Raw genomic sequence first — 24,667 nt, forward strand, 5'->3', positions numbered from 1 at the left:
TTAGTCATCACCCATGAAGAAAATACTGTCGCTCCCTCACTTTTCATTAACCGAAAAGCAAATCTTGGAGGACAAAGGAAGTTAAAAAGACTTATTTCTTATTAAAACCAACATGTTTTTGCGTATACTGTACGCTTCCTTGAGATATCCCATCCTAAATGCATTCGTTTGGATAATACGTGTTTGTGAGGACAAATTCCATTGTCCTCCAAGAGTTGCTGAATATTTTGCCATTTCCAGCTGAGCAAGGTAACAGCAATGCTACACCTGCCACCTTTTTCTTCACGGCTTGAGCCACGACTGATTACACTCCTGCTGTTGTCAATGCTGCCCGCAACACTGTCCGCATGAGGCGGAGCGTGTTAGTGAGGCAGCAAGGCATTAGACATGCCTTTTATCGTACAAAAGTAACTTTTTCTATTTGCTATGTTTGCATTTGTGTCTTTGAAGTGTAACAATACATCTAAAGTGACTGTAATACAGCTGTAACACACTTTTATTCTGCTGGTATAACTCCTGCTACTAGTTATTCTCCCCCACCCCTTTACACCTCTTCTCTCACCACCTCTTGGCTAAAATCCATTTGTATTTTCACTCCCTCCACTCCCGCTGTTCACTTGGCTGAATTCCATTTCTATTTTGGCTCCCTCCACTCTGTTCACTTTAAAATGACAAAATCCATTTTATAAGGGAGCATGCAAATGCTTTGGAGGACTGGCAAATATCACTTAAGTGAAACTGAAATGGGAGTGAACGAGGGGGAAGGGAAAATCACTTTTTATTGTCTGAGATCAAAATTCATAACAATAGGGTAAAATGACACAACATCTGCAAAATCTACACCGCAACTGAAATATTGGACACCTCCAACTCTAGGGTTTCCCCATGTAATCAATGAGTGGAGTGAGCGACTGAACATGTTTGTTTTAATTGAGCCCGTGGCTGCATCTCAATAGACTACAGTGGCTTCCTCTCTTCGTCTCCCTTCCTCCATGTGCACTGTTCTGAGAACACAAAACAGGTGATAACAATATGGTTGACATCTGCTTTCACCTGCTCAACTCCTTCACCTCAGTGTCGATGAATGAGAGGAAAAGAAGCCATTCTAGACTATTGAGATGTAGCCAAATTCTCTCCATGATCCCTGTATCCCAATTCCATGTCCTTTCTCCAGAAGTGTACACTTATGCACTCCTCCCCACTCATTTATAAGCACTGAGGCATGGGCGTGATCAAAGCTGTTCAAGTCCGGTTTTGAAGGGCCAAAACACTTCTCGTTTCTGTTTTTAACTGGTAGTTCATTTCACTCATCTCGTATCCCAGGTCTGAATCAGTCCCTGGTTAGAAGGAAAGAATGAAAACCAGAAGTGTTTTGGCACTCCAGGACCGGAAATGAACAGCCCTGCGCTAAATAGAGGTTCCAACACATTTCTTATAACAGTATTTTCCTTTTGAATCCATTAATGGAAGTGAATGAGTGCACTCTTTGGGAGAAACGACAGAATTTGGGATAAACAGTCACATCTTTTCATTTACGCTTTGTCTCCCAGGACGCTATTCTGAAGCTTGGTCCCTTGCCACGTCTGCTGAATGACATCAGTGTAGCTTTGAGGAACCCCCAGCTCCACCGGCAGGCCAGCCACCAGCCAGACAGGCAGCAGGACAGGCTCATCACACGGCCCTCCTTCAATCGCCTGGTATCATCCGATTTCCAGAGCCTCATGATGCGGGACCTGAACAGGTAACTGCTCGGGGCTTAAACACACCATCTGTGTAAGATTTCTTCAGGTTCAATAGTCATTTCAATTGATTGGGGCGGCAGGGTAGCCTAGTGGTTAGAGTGTTGGACTAGTAACTGGAAGGTTGCAAGTTCAAACCCCCGAGCTGACAAGGTACAAATATGTCGTTCTACACCTGAACAGGCAGTTAACCCACTGTTCCTAGGCCGTCATTGAAAATAAGAATTTGTTCTTAACTGACTTGCCTAGTTAAATAAAGGTTAAAAATATATATATATACATTGATTATTGAAGAGCATAAGTTATAAATGCCTTGTTTCACCTTTAATATAATCCAACAGCTAGGGTGGTACAATTTCATTGTTGATGCTTTTGGTTGTCGTTTGTAGTCTTTGTAAACAAATAATGTCGATGCAAAGAGGGGTGAGGTGTGAGCCTTGAGGGTCCCCTACAATATATACAGTAGTATAGCTTTAAAATACAGACCCTGACAATGGCAGTGATGATAGATAATGATGATGATCATCTCCAGCTCAATAGACATCTCCCGTCTCCCCTCCCCAACCGCGGGATTATCTGGGGGTGGTGTCCTCTCGTCTCATGTAAGCATGGGAAGCTTTGCAGAACGAGACCCCCACGGCTCAAAGGATGTTTTCTACGTGACCCGTCCCCCCTTGGCTCGGTCCAGCCCTGCATACTGCACCAGCAGTTCTGATATCACTGACCCAGACCCAAAGGTAAACTTTGATGCATCGATTTATCGCCACTAGCAGACATCAGTAAATTGACCAACAAAAACTTTGAGTTGGACACATACACTGTGTATACAAAACATTAAGAACACCTGCTCTTTCCATGACATAAACTGACCAGGTGAATCCATGTGAAAGACACCTTATTGATGTCACTTGTTAAATCTACTTCAATCAGTGTAGATGAAGAGGAGGCGACAGGTTAAAGAAGGATCTTTAAGCCTTGAGACAATTGAGATGTGGATTGTGTATGTCTGCCATTCAGAGGGTGAATGAGCAAGGCAAAAAATGCAAGTGCCTTTGAACAGGGTATGGTAATAGGTGCCAGGTGCATCGTTTTGTGTCAAGAACTGCAATGCTGCTTGGCTTTTTATGCTGAACAGTTTTCCGTGTGTGTCAAGAATGGTCGACCACCCAAAAGACATCCAGCCAACTTGACACAACTGTGGGAAGCATTGGAGTCAACATGGGCCGGCATCCCTGTGGAAGGCTTACCCTGTGGAAGTCCATACCCCGACGGATTGAAGCTCTTCAGAACCCAATACCGGGGAGGGTGCAACTCAAAATTAGGAAGATGTTCCTAATGTTTGGTATACTCAGTGTATATTACAACTTGTAGTATACCTCAAAATGTAGTTATGAATTTCCTGAATAACTAAGTAGTGAACATTGTTATAAGTGACATTGTAATAGGTTATTCCAGTTGACAGGTTATGATCTGTCTCTCTCCTAGGTCCTCAGTGTTAACAAAAGCGTGTCCATGATGGACCTGCAGGACTCACGCATGAATAGCATCTCCAACCTCCATTCAGTGGGCGATATGCTCAACTCCTCCCAGGCCTCTATAGCAGGCTTGGGCCACAGTTTCGGGAACCTGGGCGGCCCGCTTCGCATGGGAGGCCATATGTCCGCCGGTGGCACTGGGAGCTCCGGCTTGAGGCTAAGCCAGATGGGGGGACCCCTTCACCACATGGGGGGTCCCACTGACTCTCTCTCCCAGCAGCAGCAACATGCGGCAGCCGCCATGCACTTCCCCCTCTCCTTCCAGAATCCCCTCTTCCATCTGGCTGCCGACAGCCCTCGGGGTCAGCCCCACAGTCGTCCTCAGGCCCAGCCACCTCCCCCTCCACTCTTGTTGGCCCCAGAGCTTGACAATGCCCACCACCAACAGGGCTACGTGCGGGCATTTGGCCACGGCGGCTTCTCGCGTAGCGAGGACCTTTCAGCCCTGCGGCCACAGAGCAGTCTGGTGCAGCCCAGTGTTGTCCACTCGCACAGCTACAGTGACGACTACACGCGGCAAAACCAGAACGCTGAATACGCCCGGCGCCAGCTTTCGCTGCAAGTACAGGTTGGTATTCCAGGAAAATATCACGAAATCAATTTCAATTAAATTCAACTTTATTCATTCCGGTAGCAGCATTTAAGATGACATTGGCAGAGCCTAAGTGCATGTTACATTCCTTCATACTAAACATACACCACACAGTGCATGTAACACCTGTAGACATTACATTTAGCAATCAGGCTGTTGCAGACTGTTGAGGGTGAATGGGCAAGGCATCTGTTGCATTGATAAACCCCATCATAGATTTAAATAGATATTTCATATAATTTCAAAATAAATTGACAAGATGAATTCACCCAGCAGTCACTTTTTAGAAGCATTGATAGTGAAATGTACAGTATCTGCCTATTGTTTGTATGACTACTGTAGATGCTTGAAAACAAGTTAGACAGGGATTGTCCAATTAAAAGGGATTGTCCAATTAAAAGGAGTTGTCCAATTAAATTGACTTCACAACCATTCTTCATCTCCTTTCTTGTCTTTCCTCTTACACTCTCTCCCTCTCTCTCCCTCTCCTATAGTATTTGATCTCAAATAATGTATCTTCTTTTTCTAAATATTTCCTGCCCCCCCTCCCTCTTTCTCCCTCTCTTCCTTTTCCCACCCACCCTCTCTCTCTCAGGAGAATCTTCAGCAGCAGATTCTTATGGGCATGACCCCTCAGACGGCCACAGGCACGGGCACTCCCACCTCCTTGGCCACTCCTCCCTCCACCGTGTACCCTGTCCGTCATGGCTCCGTAGCACCGCCTCCCCCACAGCGCCTCAAATCCCAGCTGTCTATCAGCCCCGGGGCCACCTCCACCCCTCCCAAGGCCCGCCCCCAGAGCAGGAACCTCCTTCTCCAGTCGCCCGACTCCAGCTTTGGCGGCAGGCAGCCCTCGCAACAGCAACAACAGCAGCAGTTGTCCGGCAAACAGTCTGACAGCCCAGCTCCTGGTCTCCCGCACCAGTCGAGCTCTGCCAGGGATGGCCAGGGGGTGCCACAGGGGGGGAACGGGGAGACCACAGACACCCCGACTAAGAGCACAAAGCAGCCTCAGACCACAGACACCCCAACTAAGAACACCAAGCAGCCCCAGCCGCAGTCCCAGCAGCAGCAGCATCCTCCACAGCAGCACCTGCTCAAGCCGACAGTCAATAAACAGGTCTATTAATGGAACGCCATGGGCTCTGTGTTGGAATGCCTGGGTATCCAGCTGGAGAAATCCAGGAGACTTGAGATCGTGTTAGTCCACTGAGCTAAAGCCTTGGCATTAGCTCTGGGAGCTAAAACGAGTCTAGAGTTCTCAGGCAAGGTTACTTGTCACAAACCACCTCGGCTACATGTACAATCAAACCTGTTAATAACCGGTGCCAATATTAATCACACTTCTGCGATTCTCAGAGTCTCCGCTGATTTAGGAGGGATGGATTACTGAGATAGCTTAGCCTGTGTCACAACTTCAGTGTTGATAACATGTAATTTCTGTTCGATTTTAAACAAATCTATATTTGTTTCCCATAATGTAAAAATTATGTAATGTAGATGTAAGATCAAAGAAAATCAATGATGTATTGAAGGCTATTGTTTGAACATTACGGGCATATTGTAAAAATCCAAGTACTTGTAAGTCCATAGAGATACATGTAGAAGATGGATAGCCAACCAAAAAGCACAGAAAGGTGTTGCTGGTTTAGCTAGTCATTTAAGTAATCTGTCTTAACAGTTTAGACAACATCACAAGCTTTCCTAAATACTTTCTGAGATAGGAGTACCTTTTAACCTTTTAGTCTTAATAATCTTGATAGCATGATCATGTGATTTCTGAGCCTCTTCCTGTATCATCTTGCCTCTTTGCTTTCAGGGTTCTCAGTCCCCCTCCACCCTGACCCCCAACGAGCGCACTGTGGCTTGGGTGTCCAACATGCCACACCTCTCTGCCGACATCGAAATATTGCGTAGCTCATCGAACCTTGAGGACCTCAAGCTGAAGGAGTACTCCAAGAGCATGGATGAGTCACGCATGGATAGGGTGAGTCTATTTTGGTGGTGATGACAGCCTCTCTGGTAAATTAAAGAAGTTTCTAGATTATAAGGGAATGTCTTTATCTGATTTCCATTTTGTTGTATTGTAACATTTGACCTCCAGCATGAAAACCTTCACTCTATGTCATAGTTTGATGCACCAGGATTGGGACCTGAGAATATTGCTAGACTGTTCCTTGAAGAAAGGAATGCTTTAATTAATTGAATTCCTCACCTACCAGATGGTACATACATTTTTTCATGCATGTTTTTCACACTGAGAAAAAGTCGGCAATAAAGTGCTACAGGTGTGGAATAAAGTGTAGTGTAGAAGCTCTGAAACATTGGGGTCAGCCCTAATACCATACCCGTCTCCACGACGGGGCTAGCTTTAGTTTTATCGCCTTAAATAAAAATATAAAAAAGTTCAAATGATTGAGTGGTGGGTTGACGTGACTAATTGAGGATTTTCTGAGGGAAAAAGGGGGGTTCAACTCAATATCAGGAAGGTGTTCTTAATGTTTTGTTAACTCAGTGAATTTGTAAATATCACCATCATCGTTGAAACACCAGCGCTTAATGGTTATTGTGGTACAGTGTGATATAAGCAGAATTCAATATAATTCCCCCCGATTTCAACTACACCCTTAGTCACTTTATCCTGGGGCCGGGTATGCCTAATACAGTTGAAGTCGGAAGTTTACATACACCTTAGCCAAATACATTTAAACTCCGTTTGTCACAATTCCTGACATTTAATCCAAGTAAAAATTCCCTGTCTTAGGTCAGTTAGGATCACCACTTTATTTTAAGAATGTGAAATGTCAGAATAATAGTAGTGAGAATGATTTATTTCAGATTTTATTTCTTTCATCACATTCCCAGTGGGTCAGAAGTTTACATACACTCAAATTAGTATTTGGTAACATTGCTTTTAAATTGTTTAACTTTGGTCAAATGTTTCGGGTAGCCTTCCACAAGCTTCTCACAGTAGGTTGGGTGAATTTTAGCCCATTGCTTCTGACAGAGCTGGTGTAACTGAGTCAGGTTTGTAGGCCCCCTTCTACCCACACATTTTCTATAGGATTGAGGTCAGGGCTTTGTGATGGCCACTCCAATACTTTGACTTTGTTGTCCTTAAGCCATTTTGCCACAACTTTGGAAGTATGCTTGGGATCATTGTCCATTTGGAAGATCCATTTGCGACCAAGCTTTACCTGACTGATGTCTGGAGATGTTGCTTCAATATAACCATATCATTTTCTTTCCTCATGATGCCATCTATTTTGTGAAGTGTACCAGTCCCTCCTGCAGCAAAGCACCCCCACAACATGATGCTACCACCCCCGTGCTTCATGGTTGGGACGGTGTTCTTCGGCGTGCAAGCCTCCCCCTTTTTCCTCAAAACATAACGATGGTCATTATGGCCAAACAGGTCTATTTTTGTTTCATAAGACCAGAGGACATTTCTCCAAAAAGTATGATCTTTGTCCCCATGTGCAGTTGCAAACCATAGTCTGGCTTTTTTATGGCTGTTTTTGAGCAGTGGCTTCTTCCATGCTGAGTGTCCTTTCAGGTTATGTCGATATAGGACTTGTTTTACTGTGGATATATATACTTTTGTACCTGTTTCCTCCAGCATCTTCACAAGGTCCTTTGGGGTGTTCTGGGATTGATTTGTACTTTTCTCACCAAAGTACGTTCATCTCTAGGAGACAGAATGGGTCTCCTTCCTGAGCGGTATGACGGCTGCGTGGTCCAATGGTGTTTATACTTGCGCACTATTGTTTGTACAGATGAACGTGGTACCTTCAGGCGTTTAGAAATTGCTCCCAAGGATGAACCAGACTTGTGGAGGTCTACAATTTATTTTCTGAGATCTTGGCTGATTTCTTTTGATTTTCCGATGATGTTACAGTGTCTTGCGTAGGTATTCGGCCCCCTTGAACTTTGCGACCTTTTGCCACATTTCAGGCTTCAAACATAAAGATATAAAACTGTATTTTTTTGTGAAGAATCAACAACAAGTGGGACACAATCATGAAGTGGAACAACATTTATTGCATATTTCAAACTTTTTTAACAAATCAAAAACTGAAAAATTGGGTGTGCAAAATTATTCAGCCCCTTTACTTGCAGTGCAGCAAACTCTCTCCAGAAGTTCAGTGAGGATCTCTGAATGATCCAATGTTGACCTAAATGACTAATGATGATAAATACAATCCACCTGTATGTAATCAAGTCTCCGTATAAATGCACCTGCACTGTGATAGTCTCAGAGGTCCGTTAAAAGCGCAGAGAGCATCATGAAGAACAAGGAACACACCAGGCAGGTCCGAGATACTGTTGTGAAGAAGTTTAAAGCCGGATTTGGATACAAAAAGATTTCCCAAGCTTTAAACATCCCAAGGAGCACTGTGCAAGCGATACTATTGAAATGGAAGGAGTATCAGACCACTGCAAATCTACCAAGACCTGGTCGTCCCTCTAAACTTTCAGCTCATACAAGGAGAAGACTGATCAGAGATGCAGCCAAGAGGCCCATGATCACTCTGGATGAACTGCAGAGATCTACAGCTGAGGTGGGAGACTCTGTCCATAGGACAACAATCAGTCGTATATTGCACAAATCTGGCCTTTATGGAAGAGTGGCAAGAAGAAAGCCATTTCTTAAAGATATCCATAAAAAGTGTTGTTTAAAGTTTGCCACAAGCCACCTGGGAGACACACCAAACATGTAGAAGAAGGTGCTCTGGTCAGATGAAACCAAAATTGAACTTTTTGGCAACAATGCAAAACGTTATGTTTGGCGTAAAAGCAACACAGCTCATCACCCTGAAGACACCATCCCCACTGTCAAACATGGTAGTGGCAGCATCATGTTTTGGGCCTGCTTTTCTTCAGCAGGGACAGATAAGATGGTTAAAATTGATGAGAAGATGGATGGAGCCAAATACAGGACCATTCTGGAAGAAAACCTGATGGAGTCTGCAAAAGACCTGAGACTGGGACGGAGATTTGTCTTCCAACAAGACAATGATCCAAAACATAAAGCAAAATCTACAATGGAATGGTTCAAAAATAAACATATCCAGGTGTTAGAATGGCCAAGTCAAAGTCCAGACCTGAATCCAATTGAGAATCTGTGGAAAGAACTGAAAACTGCTGTTCACAAATGCTCTCCATCCAACCTCACTGAGCTCGAGCTGTTTTGCAAGGAGGAATGGGAAAAAATGTCAGTCTCTCGATGTGCAAAACTGATAGAGACATACCCCAAGCGACTTACAGCTGTAATCGCAGCAAAAGGTGGAGCTACAAAGTATTAACTTAAGGGGGCTGAATAATTTTGCACGCCCAATTTTTCAGCTTTCGATTTGTTAAAAAAGTTTGAAATATCCAATAAATGTTGTTCCACTTCATGATTGTGTCCCACTTGTTGTTTATTCTTCACAAAAAAATACAGTTTTATATCTTTATGTTTGAAGCCTGAAATGTGGCAAAAGGTCGCAAAGTTCAAGGGGGCTGAATACTTTCGCAAGGCACTGTAAGTAACGAGGCACTGAGTTTGAAGGTAGGCCTTAATATACATCCACATGTATACCTCCAATTGACTCAAATTATGTCAATTATCCGATCAGAAGCTTCTAAAGCCATGACATCTTTTTCTGGAATTTTCCAAGCTGTTTAAAGGCACAGTCAACTTAGTGTATGTATACTTCTGACCCATTGGAATTGTGATACAGTGAATTATAACTGAAATATTCTGTCTGTTAACAATTGTTGGAAAAATTACTTGCACAAAGTAGTTGTCCTAACCGACTTGCCAAAACTATAGTTTGTTAACAAGACATTTGAAAACTAGTTTTAATGACTCCAACCTAAGTGTATGTAAACTTTCGACTTCAACTGTATATGCTAATGCATTCAGAATTCCAGAGCATTGATCTCCCTCTCCTGTCGTCTCTCTGCCAGGTAAAGGAATACGAGGAGGAGATCCATTCCCTGAAGGAGCGTCTGATAATGTCCCATCGGAAGCTGGAGGAGTATGAGCGCAGGATGCTTTCACAGGAGCAGCAGACCAGCAAGATCCTATCACAGTACCAGAGCCGGCTGGACGACAGCGAGCGCATGCTGAGGCAGCAGCAGCTGGAGAAGGACAGTCAAATCAAAGGCATTATCAACAGGTGAGCTCGACCAAAACAAGACAAGAAAGAAGGTTCATGTCTGGTTGCTCACTTGCCTAGATAGCATTTACTTTGAATGCATTTACTTTAGAGATAATTTCAATTCCCTGAACATCATATCTGTTTCAAAAAACGGAAAGGCTAATGTTGGGAGCCAAAATAGTAGAAATAAAAGGAATCATGGCTCTGTAGCTTTCTCTAAAATAAACATTGTCTCCTTCTTTTCCAGGCTCATGGCTGTGGAGGATGAGTTGAGAGTGAGTGCCATTCCTGAAATCAAGCCCAGAATGTTCAGAGAGCAGGTCTGTCCGTTTGTCTGTATGGCTGAGAGTGTCTTCTAGTCTCTGAGTCTATGGCGTGTACGTCGACATGGTTTATTATGGATTCACTGGTCTGTCATACATGCCATTTTTACATTAGTAGTGGCAACATGTAGCTAGTGGAATGCATTTGGAAACCTGCCACTCTGCAACATGCTTACCCAGATATGACTGGGTTACCCAGATATGCCGTAACTGTGGCAAAAAAAGACTGTAACATACACTACCATTCAAAAGTTAATGTCCTTGTTTTTGAAAGAAAGGCAACTTTTTTGTCTATTCAAATAACATCAAATTGATCAGAAATACAGCGTAGACATTGTTAGTGTTGTAAATTACTATTGTAGCTGGAAACGGCAGATTTTTTAAATGGAATATCTTCATAGGTGTACAGAAGCCCATTATCAGCAACCATCACTTCTATGTTCCAATGGCACGTTGTGTTGGCTAATCCACGTATCATTTTAAAAAGGCTAATTGGTCGTTAGAAAACTCTTTTGCAATTATGTTAGCACAGCTGAAAACTGTTGTTCTTATTAAAGAAGAAATAAAACGGTCCTTCTTTAGACTTTTTGAGTATCTGGAGCATCAGTATTTGTGTGTTTGATTACAGGCTCAAAATGGCCAGAAACAAAGGACTTTCTTCTGAAACTCATCAGTCTATTCTTGTTCTGGGAAATGAAGGCTATTCCATGTGAGAAATTGGAAAGAAACTGAAGATCTTGTACAATGCTGTGTACTACTTCCTTCACAGAACAGAGCAAACTGGCTCTAACCAGAATAGAAAGAGGAGTGGGAGGCCCCGGTGTGCAACTGAGCAAGAGGACGAGTACATTAGAGTGTCTAGTTTGAGAAACAGACGCCTCACAAGTCCTCAACTGGCAGCTTCATTAAATAGTACCCACAAAAACACCAGTTGTCGTGAAGAGGCAGCTCCGGGATGCTGGTCTTCTAGGCAGGGTTCCTATGTCTGTGTCTTTGTTCTTTTGGCCATCTTAATCTTTTATTTTTATTGGCCAGTCTGAGATATGTATTTTTCTTTGCAACTCTGCCTTTCTAAGTAAACCCAAACTTTTGAATGGTCGTGTCCTTTACCCCATAAAGGGCCTTGATAACTCATGGACCCAATCCAGTTTCTCAACATCAGTTTCCCTTGAAAAAACCCATGCCGAAACATCTACAATGGTGTTCACTTTACATTGATGAATTAGTTTACTTGACAACATACTATATATAAATATATATATATATGTGCACCATGTCTGTTCCGTCGTACGTAAGTTGTTGAATGTCTGTCTAGGCACAATGTCCCTACATTCTTACATTTTTACCACCACTGACAAAAGACAAAAGTTTCATATTGAGGCATGTCTAACTCAAAGTAGGTGTGAATGGCATCTACTGTATGATGGAGTAGACCGGATGTATTTATTTTTTATTTCACCTTCATTTCACCAGGTAGGCCAGTTGAGAACAAGTTCTCATTTACAACTGCGACCTGGCCAAGATAAAGCAAAGCAGTGCGACAAAAACAACAACACAGAGTAACACATAAACAAACGTACAGTCAATAACACAATAGAAAAATCTATGTACAGTCTGTGCAAATGTAGAAGAATAGGGAGGTAGGCAAAAATAGGCCATAGAGGTGAAATAATTAGAATTTAGCATTAACACTGGAGTGATAGATGTGCAAATGATGATGTGCAAGTAGAGATACTGGGGTGAAAAAGAGCAAGAGGGTAAGTAATGATATGATGTTCTATGTACGGGTACAGTGATCGGTAAGCTGCTCTGACAGCTGATGCTTAAAGTTAGAGAGGGAGATATAAGACTCCAGCTTCAGTGATTTTTGCAATTTGTTCCAGTCATTAGAAGCAGAAAACTGGAAGAAAAGGCGGCCAAAGGAAGTGTTGGCTTTGGGGATGACCAGTGAAATACACCTGCTGGAGCACGTGCTACGGGTGTTGCTATGATGACCAGTGAGCTGAGATAAGGCTGGGCTTTACCTAGCAGAGACTTAGACTTGACCTGGAGCCAGTGGGTTTGGCAACGAATATGTAGTGAGCACCAGCCAACGAGAGCCTACAGGTCTCAGTGGTGGGTAGTATATGGGGATTTGGTGACAAAATGGATGGCACTGTGATGGACTACATCCAGTTTTCTGAGTAGTGTTGGAGGCTATTTTGTAAATGACAAAGCCAAAGTCAAGGATGGGTAGGATAGTCAGTTTTACAAGGGTATGTTTGGCAGCATGAGTGAAGGAGGCTTTGTTGCGAAATAGGAAGCCGATTTTAAATTTCATTTAGGATTGGAGATGCTTGATGTGAGTCTGGAAGGAGAGTTTACAGTCTAACCAGCCACCTAGGTATTTGTAGTTGTCCACATATTCTAAGTCAGAACCGTCCAGAGTAGTGATGCTAGTCGGGCGGGAGGGTGCGGGCAGCAATCGGTTGAAGAGCATGGACTCTATCTAAGAAGTAGTTGGTGAACCAGGTGAGGCAGGCCTGCTCACTGAAGTGTTTTAGGGAGCGTTTGACAGTGACGAGGGGTGGTCATTTGACCGTGGACCCATTGCGTACGCAGGCAATAAGGCAGTAATCGCTGAGATCCTGGTTGAAGACAGCAGAGGTGTATTTAGAGGGAAAGTTGGTCAGGAGGATATCTAAGAGGGTGCCATTGGGTACGGATTTAGAGTTGTATCTGTAGGTTCCTTTATAATTTGTGTGAGATTGAGGGCATTTAGCTTCGATTGCTGGAAGGCCGGGGTGTTAAGCATGTCCCAGTGCAGGTCACCTAACAGTACGAACTCTGAAGATGGATGGGGGGCGATCAATTCACATATCGTGTCCAGGGCACAGCTGGGGGCTGAGGGTAGTCTATAGCAAGTGGCAACGGTTGGAGACTTGTTTCTGGAAAGGTGGATTTTTAAAAGTAGAAGCTCGAATTGTTTGGGCACCGACCTAGATAGTAAGACAGAACTCTGCAGTAGTTTGCAACTCCGCCCCTTTTGGCAGTTCTATCTTTTCGTAAAATGTTATGGTTAGGGAGGAACAGGATAAAAGTATTGCTAAAGGCTATAAGAACTGGTCGTCTAGTGCATTTGGAACAGAGTAAAAGGAGCAGATTTCTGGGCGCGAAAGAATAGATTCAAGGCATAATGTACAGACAATGGTTTGGTAGGATGTGAGTACAGTGGAGGTAAGCCTAGGCGTTGAGTGACGATGAGAGAGGTTTTGTCTCTAGAGGCACCATCTAAGCCTGGTGAAGTCACAGCATGAGTGGGGGGTGGAAGAAAAGGGCTAGCTAAGTTATATTGAGCAGGGCTGGAGGCTCTACAGTGAAATAAGACAATAGTCACTAACCAAAACAGCAATAGACAAAGCATGTGTAGCCGCATGATCATAGGGTCCAGTGAGTAGCTGGGCGAGCTGGAGACACGGCGATTCAGACAGCTAGCAGGCAGGGGCTAGCAGATGGGCCTCAGGGGGACGTCGCAACTGGAGAGCCTGTTGAAACCCCCTCGAACGGCTATGTTGGCAAACCAGTCGTGATGGATTGGCGGGGCTCCGTGTCGGCAGCAAAGGGTCCAGGCCAATTGGCAAAATAGGTATTGAAGCTCAGGAATTGTCTGATGGATCTATTTGGCTAGCCGGGAGATGGGCCTAGCTCGAGGCTAACTCCAGGCTAACTGCTGCTTGCTTCGGGACAGAGACGTTAGCCAGGAGTTGCCACTCGGATAGCAGCTAACTAGCTGCGATGATCCGGTGTGCAGAGCTTGCGTTAGGAAAAGGTTCAGAGCTTAAGGTAGGAATCCAGAGATGTGGTAGAGAAAAAGCAGTCCGATATGCTCTTGGTTGATATCACGCTGCGCAGACAGTCAGGAATTGACCGGGTTGAGGCTGGCTGATGTCCTAGTTAACGGTGATGACCGCTAGCAGTGGCTAACTGACTACTAGCTAGTAGCTAGTTAGCTGGCTAGCTCCTCATGGGGGTTCCGGTTCTAAAGTATAAAAAATAGTAGATCCATACCACATTGGGTGAGGCGGATTGTAGGAGAGTATGTTGAAATTGAGATTAAAAAGATATACGAAGAAAACAATATATACACGAGACGGGACAAGACAAGACAGGACAAAGACGTGTGACTGCTACACCATCTTGGTAGAAGGTTGAATGGTGTAGTAAATATTTGGGGTGTTGCTATGCATTGCAATATATTCTACTGAGTCCTAGAGAATGGAGTTTTATCAACTGGACAACATTTGATTGGTTGAAGGTGATCCAATCACTGACCAATTTGTTTTGCAAAATTCCCTCATTACAGATGTAAGCACAAACAGTTTACCCCCTGTATTTCTGAAAACAAAATGCCTTAATTAAGTAGCTTAACATGGTACAACTGTATTAACTTATATTTAATCATTTGAAATATTCAAACATTGTTTTAATTTCTCAAAAGCAAGAGGCTCAATGTGTGAATCAGAAAGAAGCTGGGGATTGCACTGATAGTAAACAGGGTTGAGGAAATAAAGAAAACATTTAAATAAGTGGATTTAGAAATGATGCAAACAATGACATTGATAAAACTCACAATATCTGCTATATTAAAGCTTCAAACAGCATTGGTTCTATACATTTACATTTTTACATTTAAGTCATTTAGCAGACGCTCTTATCCAGAGCGACTTACAAATTAGTGCATTCACCTTATGACATCCAGTAGAACAGTCACTTTACAATAGTGCATCTAAATCTTAAAGGGGGGTGGGAAGGATTACTTATCCTATCCTAGGTATTCCTTAAAGAGGTGGGGTTTCAGGCGTCTCCGGAAGGTGGTGATTGACTCCGCTGTCCTGGCGTCGTGAGGGAGTTTGTTCCACCATTGGGGGGCCAGAGCAGCGAACAGTTTTGACTGGGCTGAGCGGGAACTGTACTTCCTCAGTGGTAGGGAGGCGAGCAGGCCAGAGGTGGATGTAGCACTTTTTGTACTCAAACAACCCTTTTCTTTGAGAGGGAACTTCACTAGATTCTTCGCTTTCTTAATGGTTGCAAAGAGTGGTTTCTTCTTGCTAGAGGGTTGTGGGTAATGTGAATTTATGTTTTCATGTAGCATGATCTCACATACCGTGGTACCTGTGATTTTGGTTGTTGTTTTATTCAAACTGGGTTGCCTCTGTGTTTATGTTCATCAGTTCCTTTGGGGTGGTGGGGTGGATACATTAGCATCTTTGTGTACTGATACGTCTTTACAGGAAATTATGTTTGTGTACTGAAATTATTAATAAAACAAACATTAAAGGCTATTTATTTTTGTAAGTCTTAGAGTGGATGTCTAATGCTAGTTTTCCATGCATCTCTGTGTTGAGGATGAGTTTGTGGCATCTGCCAGATGCCTGAAACAGTGGTTTTGATTGATCAGGAGCATGAGTTTTTGATGATCCGAACAGAGGTTAAACATGAGACTTTTCTTTTATTATTTGAGAAAGGATAGGAGCAGAAGCAGAGAGACAGCATAAATGGAGTACAAATGTGTCGGGCTCATGATCGAACCAGGATCCAAAGGCGAGAGCATTACCCACTCAACCAGGCCATATCTAGCTTTACTTCTTCATTGAGTGTATAAGGCCACAGTCTGCAGTGAATTAAGGCAGCCAACACTGTTAGGGTGTCACTGATATGAAGCCCATTGACAACTACATTTTCTCAAATTTTAATGACAAACACTGACTTTTTATCAATCCCATTACATGAAGGGAAAGGTTTCTACTGCCAGCTGAAGCTGTATTGCCTCAGACAAATGGTTGGACTACACCTGGTTTGTGTTTATTAAGGCATACAACAACAAAAAATGTTTTGCAACGCAAAATGAAAAATAGCTTTTCTTAGGTATATCAGTCTGTCTTCTTCAGTTGGGTTTCTAATGAACCCTAGACCGACCCCGTGCCCCCCCCCCCCACCCCCCTTTCTTGTGGGGTCTTTCTTTCTCTTCTTTCTTTCTTTTCATTCATCTCTGTAGGAATTTATCATTCCTCTACTTTATAACCCATTTTTCTTCTCTCCCTCTCTGCAAAACTCCCCCCATCCCCTTCCTCTATCTCCTCCTGTGTGATGTTCTCTCCCCATGCGTTCTCTTCTGACTCCTTCCCACCCACCATTCCGCCTTTTCTCCCACCCCCCCTCTATCCTGCTATCGATAGGAAGAGGACTCTTCCTCTCTGGGTTCGGCAGACCCCCATGGTCTCCCCGGAGGTGGGGGGGGGACAGCCACCGCCACTGCCAGGCCCGGGGTCTCCTTTTCAGGTGTCTCCTGTGCCAACTCCCCTTGGAAAGGAGCCCTCCCTCCCCTCCCACCTCCCCGCCTACACGTCAGCCACAATGGGGAACTCCATGGCAACCGAGCCTACCCCTCGACTACTACCATGGTTACGCCAGCCAGGAGCACGGCATCATGGACCTCGGCAACAGCAGCATCAAATCCGAGTTTAACCGGGGGGAGAGCAGTCTAATAACGAAATGTGATTACTGAAAGTGGAGAGACGAGCTTTCACTCCCAGAACATCCTCTTGGCTATGTTTCTCCTTTTGCCCTTTTTTTCAAATAATAGTAGATTTACTTGATAGGGACAGATTTAATGACATTGACACATTGATTTACCAGATGGCAGATGCATTGCACCGTCTTGCTTTAGTTTGCGCTAATTTCCAGCATCAGTCGCTACATGGGCTTTGAAATAATGAGAATTGGTTCTCAGTTAACAAACCTTGTTGAATAAAGGAATAATAATACAATTACATGTTAGTTTTAAAGACTAAAGGAGCCATGCTCTGATGTTTGACGGCTGATCCAATGATGGTGGTTATGTCGTTTTTAATTCAATGGTCAAATGGGCTTCTATCAGTTTTCAGGTTGACAATTAGTAAATCATAGTTAATAACGTGTGGATTGGGAAGGCTTTTTATACCTCTTTATTTGCCTCATTTTTTATTTCCCTACTCGGGGTTTCATGTTGTGTGTGTGTGTGTGTGTGTGTGTGTGTGTGTGTGTGTGTGTGTGTGTGTGTGTGTGTGTGTGTGTGTGTGTGTGTGTGTGTGTGTGTGTGTGTGTGTGTGTGTGTGTGTGTGTGTGTGTGTGTGTGTGTGTGTGTGTGTGTGTGTGTGTGTGTGTGTGTGGTGGAGAGAGAGACAGGTGGAGAGGGTATTTTGTTTTACCATATAGTTCTATTGCAGTGGTTGCTAAATGTTTAACTGTATTGCAGTCTAGAATAACTCAAAGATTCGTATTGTTATTTCACCCATTGCCCTTTCACCATCTTCTTCTTTCCCTCCCTCCCTTCCTGCAGCCAATCCAACCGTTTTACGGAGGACACCCTGGAACCTGACTGGCAGAGGTGATATGGGTACCGGCATAATTCTATTGGCTGGCAAAACATAGAAGAGGTCTGCAGTACATGGCTGCTCCAGATCTGTTGACTTCCCACAATAAGCTGAACTTTTGGATAATTCAAGGGGGGTCTTCACATGCCACACACACACAAACACACTCCTTCTTGCATTTGCTCTTTCTCTCCCTCTCTCTGCAATACCACTGTATGTTTTGACCCTGGTGACAATCAGCTCAATATGAGTGGTGATGTTTACATTGTCTGCTTGTTGCAGTGACCCATTCACGAGTGATGAAACATGGCAATATTGAACCTGTTGTTTCTGATTAAATAGGTATGACAAAGCACAATACTGAGAAAGAGAGAGAAAGAGACTTTGGGGTATCCCAAGATTCCTCCCCCTACCTCAAATATTCACATCACTTTATTAATTCCCCTGTGACAAACCTACTACACAGAGGCCTTCGCGAAAGCAGTAGGTTTTTTAACTGTTATGCTGAACGCGTAACCCGCGGCCAGAGGGTAGAATTCTTGAAAACAGAACCAGCACCCGGGAGCCTGTCGGAGAAACATGCTGCCTACGCCCATGTTTTATTGAAAACAATGGCAGCAATCGGATACTTTTACTGGGTAACGTGTCCAGTTATGCTGTCAAACACTATGGCTCCAATGTATGTTTTTTTAATGTGCTTAGTATTAAACTGAGTAGATTAATACTTAATATTACAGACGGTGAATGAAATGAAAGCCTAATGCCAATACTGCCCCTGTTCTCAGACTATATATCTCTGTAATGCCGTAAACATATCTATCTCTCTGGCCAAATTGTTTCATCCTTTTCCCTTGTACTGCTCTTCTCTATCTCCACCCGAGAGTAAACAAACTAAATATGCACAGCCCTATGTTTCACAACAGAAGGACAAAAGGTTTCGATTATCTATGTCATCTGGATACAATTTAAACCTAAGGAGCTGGGACATATGGACATTGTTTTACATTTCCTACATATGTGTTTTAATGATATGAATTACTCACCTGGACATGTGTGGTGTTTGTTTCTTTAAATTGATATCCCAGTAAGGTTTCTTTACATTGTGGACAATTCCTCTGGACCACTTCGCTTTTGTATGTATGGGTTCTCTTTGAGATGGAAAAGAGGTGGATTTGACCTGCTCTGCCTCCATCAAAGTCTGGGACACACTGCCCTCTTGTGACCATAGTATCAATCTGCACTCGATAGCAGAGGAAGGACACTTCCTCAAGTGGTGCTCAGCTACAGAGCTCGTGTTTGGCTGGGGATCAGGGATGCCGCAATTGTCATGAGTGACCTGTTCCAGTTGAATTGACGCCACTCTTTCACCTTGGACTCGTGCAGATGCCTGGACTCCAACCTTCAGGTCGTACTCACCTCCCCTTATCATCACATAGGGGTGTGGCAGAACAATCATCAGATGGAATTACTTAATGTCTCAATTATTGAATGGGTGTATCTGTTCCTTGCATATATATATATATGTAGTACCAGTCAAAAGTTCGGACACACCTACTCATTCAAGTCTTTTCTTTATTTTTTACAAATGTATACATTGTAGAATAATAGTGAAGACATCAGAACTATGAAATAACACATATGGGATCATGATATAACCAAAAATGTGTTAAACAAATCTAAATATATTGTATATTTGAGATTCTTCAAAGTAGACACCATTTTCCTTGATGACAGCTTTGAGCACTCTTGGCATTCTCTCAACCAGCTTCACCCGCAATGCTTTTCCAACAGTCTTGAAGGAGTTCCCACATATGCTGAGCACTTGTTGGCTGCTTTTTCTTCTCTCTGCAGTCCAACTCATCCCAAACCATCTTAATTGGGTTGAGGTCAGGGGATTGTGGAGGCCAGGTCATCTGATGCAGCATTCCATCACTCTCCTTCTTGGTCACATAACCCTTACACAGCCTGGAGATGTGCTGGGTCATTGTCCTGTTGAAAAACAAGTGATAGTTCCACTAAGCGCAAACCGTGTGGGATGGCGTATCGCTGCACAATGCTGTGGTAGCCATGGTAGTTAAGTGTGCCTTGAATTGTAAATAAATCACTGACAGTGTCACCAGCAAAGCACCCCAACACCATTACCCCTCCTCCTCCTCCATGCTTCTCAGTGGGAACCACACATGCAGAGATCATCCATTCAACTACTCTGCGTCTCACAAAGACACAGCAGTTGGAACCTAAGATCTCAAATTTGAACTAATCAGACCAAAGGGCAGATTTCCACCGGTCTAATGTCCATTGTTCGTGTTTCTTGGCCCAAGCAAGTCTCTTCATCTTATTGGTGTCCTTTTGTAGTGGTTTCTTTGCAACAATTCGACAATGGAGGCCAGATTCACGCAGTCTCCTCTGGACAGTTGATGTTGATGTGTCTGTTACTTGAACTCTGAGGCATTTTTTTGGGCTGCAATTTCTGGTAAGTCTAATGAGCTTATCCTCTGCAGCAGAAGTATCTCTGGGTCTTCCTTTCCTGTGGCGATCTTCATGAGAGCCAGTTTCATCATAGCGCTTGATGGTTTTTGTGACTGCACTTGGTAGAACATGTCTTAAAGTAATGATGGACTGTCACTTATCTTTGCTTATTTGAGCTGTTCTTGCCATAATATGGACTTGGTCTTATACCAAATAGGGCTATCTTCTGTATACCACCCTACCTTGTCACAAGGCAAAGGGTGGCTACTTTGAAGAATCTCAATTCTAAAATATATTTTGATTTGCTTGACTTTTCTGGTTACAACATGATTCCATATGCGTTATTTCATAGTTTTGATGTTTTCCCTATTATTCTACAATGTAGAAAATAGTAAAAATAAAGATTGAGTAGGTGTGTCCAAACTTTGACTGGTACTGTGTGTGTGTGTATATATAGTTGAATATACAAGAAAAAGGTTCCATGTACACTGAGTATATCAAAAATTAGGAACACCTTCCTGATATTGAGTTGCCCCTCTGCTTTTTGCCAACAGAACAGCATCAATACATCGGGGCACAGTGATGCTGCCCCATGTTGACTCAAATGCTTCCCACAGTTGTGTCAAATTGGCTGGATGTCCTTTGGGTGGTGGACCATTCTTGATACACACAGGAAACTGTTGAGCATGAAAAACCCAGCAGCTTTGCAGTTTTTGACACCAATCAGTGTACCTGGCATCTACTACCATTTCCCATTCAAAGGTGTTCAAATATTTGGTCACCCTCTGAATGGCACACATACACAATCCATGTCTCAATTGTCTCAAGGCTTAAAAGTCCTTATTTAACATGTCTCCTCCCCGTCATCTATCCTGATTGAAGTGGATTTAACAAGTGACATCAATATGGGATCAAAGCCTTAACCTGGATTTACCTGGTCAGTCTATGTCATGGAAAGACCAGGTGTCCTTAATGTTTTGTACACTCAGTGTATATGGTTGGCTTGTACAGTATGTGTGAATATGCAGTGTGTGTGAAGAATTGTTCCCTAAGACAAAACAATCTATAAAAATACACCTCACAATGGCAGGGACGAGAGGGGGTACACAAGCATGGCTACACACAGGAGCAGATCCCATGTCTTCTCATTTAAGTTGTGTATTGTCCTCTCTTGGTTCCCCCCACTCGAAGAAAAGCAAAACATCAATATTTTGTGTTCCACCCATGCATATACACACCACCCTGTTCTGCACACGCATACGCAAAAATAACTATTTCAATCCTCACACACACAAAAGAACACCCTTTCACACAGACTCACATACCAACTCTAACAAAATGAATCCCACAGAGATTTCTGTAGATTTATCTTTCCCTTCAAGTCAAACTATGGAACTTTGACATTATTTTGTGTGTTGGTAATTTCTGTATATAAATTGGGGCAGTGGATATTACAAATTCCTGCTTGAAACTATTTAATTCATTTAATCACTTTTCTTTTTAATATTTTATTTTCTCATAGTTCTATTAAGGTACATATATTTACATACAGATCTTTGTTGGTTTTATGAGTAGACCTTATGGTACGTTGATTTTGTAGTGTTTGAGATAGTTAAGGATTTAGATAGACTTAAGATCATGCTTTTCATAGATACATGTGCACTATATTTAAATGATATACTGTGCCTCTGTTCAAATATCAGATTTAAAAAAAAAAAAAAAAACAATGCCACAACCCCATTTCTCTTTTCATCTACAAAAGCCTCAGATCAACATCTTCTCACGTCAATAACCGAGTGGCCAAAATACAAGTGAATAGCATAGAAATGTTTGCTGTAGCCACAAGGAATTAATTGCCATATATTGATTTAGCCAATATAGGCATTTTTTTCAAGTTTCAAATGTAAATCATTCTCAGCTGCTTTGCTATAACATTTCATGCATAATACTCCTAGACACGAGTAGATTGTCATACAAATCAACTGAACCCTTAATCGATCATATTGAAACTACCTATTTATTCATAACATTGAGTGACGTGATATAATGCCTTTTCTCTTAGCCTTCCCTTTGATGCTACCCTTATGATGGGGCCTTCCCTTAAAGTTAGCCATGCCCCTTGACAAGCCATAACCCCTGAACACCCCACCCCCTCCTATTGTCAAACTTTGAATGGACATTAGGGAATGTCACAGACATTTGTATGCAGACATTATTTTGTGTGTATACTGTAGATCAATGAAAAACATATTTAACGAAATGTTATGGAGATTTCATATGAATGTTAGTCTCATGATGGTAATGGTTATTGTAATTAGTATGATGATTATTGTAATTATTATTGCTATTACAATGATTTTATTGATATTTACTTAATTATTCAACAGAAATTGCTTTTATGTGAATAAGGGTGAAGTTTATATTTCTGGAGATTTAAATAAAGCAAACAAATGAATAAATAGATATATCCCTATCCTCCCACATTGCATTGTGTGTTCTGTCAATTACGTTGCTGTATCTAATCTAACTATAGTCTTTTGCTTTTGCCATTGAGGGCTTCCGCTATTTCAAATTATTCAACAGGGTGGGGATTCCTATTGGTTGGGAGTGATCAGCCAACAATCAGGGAATTGTCTTCAAATTGGGTTGATTATAATTTGTAAATGGCTTTAAGCTATATTACCGCCATCTCGTGACCATAACAAATGAATAATAAGATTTGTTCTGGACTGTTCATAAATCACCAATATTAGCTTTACGTTTTATTCAAACACTAAATAAGAAAATTCACTACTTTAAAATGGAGATAGCCTCAATGGCACTGCCTGTCAGAGATGCCATAATGGCACAGATACAAAGATGAGTCTTCTATCTCTATGGGAAACATATGTACATTTATAATTAGCGTGAACTATCCCTTTAAAATAGGTCTGGAAGAGAATCCTGGGTATAGTAAATTAATGGGGAATAATTGACACAAGCTGACACAAGCACACTAACTACCTTTTTTTTTGCACATTGTAAGCAATGAAAATTGTTTAACTGATATTTCAGCTATTGTTGTCACGACTTCTACCGAAGTCGTTGCCTCTCCTTGTTCGGGCGGTGCTCGGTGGTCGATGTCACCGGCCTTCTCGCCATCATTGATGCATTTTTCATTTTACATTGGTTTTGTCTTGTCTTCCCACACACCTGTTTTCAATCCCATTCATTACCTGTTGTGTATTTAACAATGTCTTTGTCAGAGGTTGTGTTGTTTTTGTGTTGTTTTTGTTGTCTATGTGCGCGACGGGTCGTCATACCCATGTTCGTTTATGTATTTAGTGTTTGGAGCATGTTAAGTGGACTTATATTAAAAGACTCCATTTACACTCCGTTTGACTGTCCTGCACCTGACTTCCCTGCTACCTATACACACGACTCTGACAGAATCTCTGACCAAAAATATGAAGTCAGCAGGAGAAGACACTTCGCTCATGGAGATGGAGGAATGCGTCCAGGAACAAGCAGAAGAGATTGACTGTCTGAGCACCGCCATGGATCACATTGTCCATAATATGGACCACTGGGAGAGACCGAGAGCTTCTCCAGCGCCTCCACCACCACAACCGGGATCTCCCTCGAACGCTTTTCCCCCTCCTGAACCTAATAAGATCCATTTATCCCTACCCACGGGATACAACGGAGATACTGCCGGCTGCCAGGGTTTTCTTGTTAAACTGAACTAGTATCTGGCCACGGTCTCCCCAGTACCATCGGACCGTGAGAAGAGTTGCGCCCTCGTCTCATGCCTCACCGGGAAAGCCCTGGAGTGGGCCAGCACTGTGTAGAAAGGAGGATACAGCGTTGGACCATTTTGAGGAGTTCACCCGCCATTTCAGGACAGTATTCGACCATCCACCCGAAGGCAGAGCGGCGGGTGAGCGCCTCTATCATCTGAGGCAGGAGACGAGGAGTGCACGGGAGTTTGCTCTGGAGTTTAGGACCCTGACTGCCGTTGCTGGATGGTGTGACAGGGCCCTGATCGACCATTACCGTTGTAGTCTACGCGAGGACGTCCGTCGGGAGCTGGCCTGGACATGTCCATCAGGCTGGACAACATGCTGGCTAAATAAATAAAAATAAAATCACAGTGAAATATAGTTACCCGCTACCTCTAAATACGGTTGAGTCAATGCAGGGGGCACCCTTCTTCACAAAATTGGATCTCAGGAGTGCGTACAATCTGGTGCGTATTCGGAAGGGTGATGAGTGGAAGACTGCATTTAGCACCACCTCAGGTCATTATGAGTACCTTGTCATGCCATATGGGTTGATGAATGCTCCATTCATGAATGCTCCATTCCAATCATTTGTAGATGAGATCTTCAGAGACCTGCGGGGGCAGGGTGTAGTGGTGTATATCGATGATATTCTGATATACTCCGCTACACGCGCCGAGCATGTGTCCCTGATGCGCTTGGTGCTTGGTC

General features: G+C 43.0%; 1 protein-coding gene across 9 annotated transcripts in view; it reads left to right on the forward strand.

The window, feature by feature from the left end:
* LOC118399441 (ras/Rap GTPase-activating protein SynGAP-like) overlaps window positions 1-22,673 on the forward strand; it is a 95,847-nt gene extending 73,174 nt beyond the window's left edge. For 5 of the 9 annotated variants that reach the window (XM_052472112.1, XM_052472109.1, XM_052472113.1 and 2 more), the window contains 9 exons: window positions 1,551-1,741; window positions 2,272-2,476; window positions 3,225-3,842; window positions 4,462-4,986; window positions 5,686-5,853; window positions 9,819-10,030; window positions 10,260-10,332; window positions 16,551-16,868; window positions 17,693-22,673. In XM_052472112.1, the coding sequence (XP_052328072.1) occupies window positions 1,551-1,741; window positions 2,272-2,476; window positions 3,225-3,842; window positions 4,462-4,986; window positions 5,686-5,853; window positions 9,819-10,030; window positions 10,260-10,332; window positions 16,551-16,859 (2,301 nt within the window). In that variant the 3' untranslated portion in view covers window positions 16,860-16,868; window positions 17,693-22,673. The remainder of the gene's footprint in view (window positions 1-1,550; window positions 1,742-2,271; window positions 2,477-3,224; window positions 3,843-4,461; window positions 4,987-5,685; window positions 5,854-9,818; window positions 10,031-10,259; window positions 10,333-16,550; window positions 16,869-17,692) is intronic. The other 4 variants (XM_052472111.1, XM_052472110.1, XM_035795530.2 and 1 more) reach the window with 4 other exon arrangements.
* Window positions 22,674-24,667: the final 1,994 nt, after the last annotated feature.

Source organism: Oncorhynchus keta, chromosome 20 (assembly GCF_023373465.1).
Source record: "Oncorhynchus keta strain PuntledgeMale-10-30-2019 chromosome 20, Oket_V2, whole genome shotgun sequence".
Taxonomy (NCBI): Eukaryota; Metazoa; Chordata; class Actinopteri; order Salmoniformes; family Salmonidae; genus Oncorhynchus; species Oncorhynchus keta.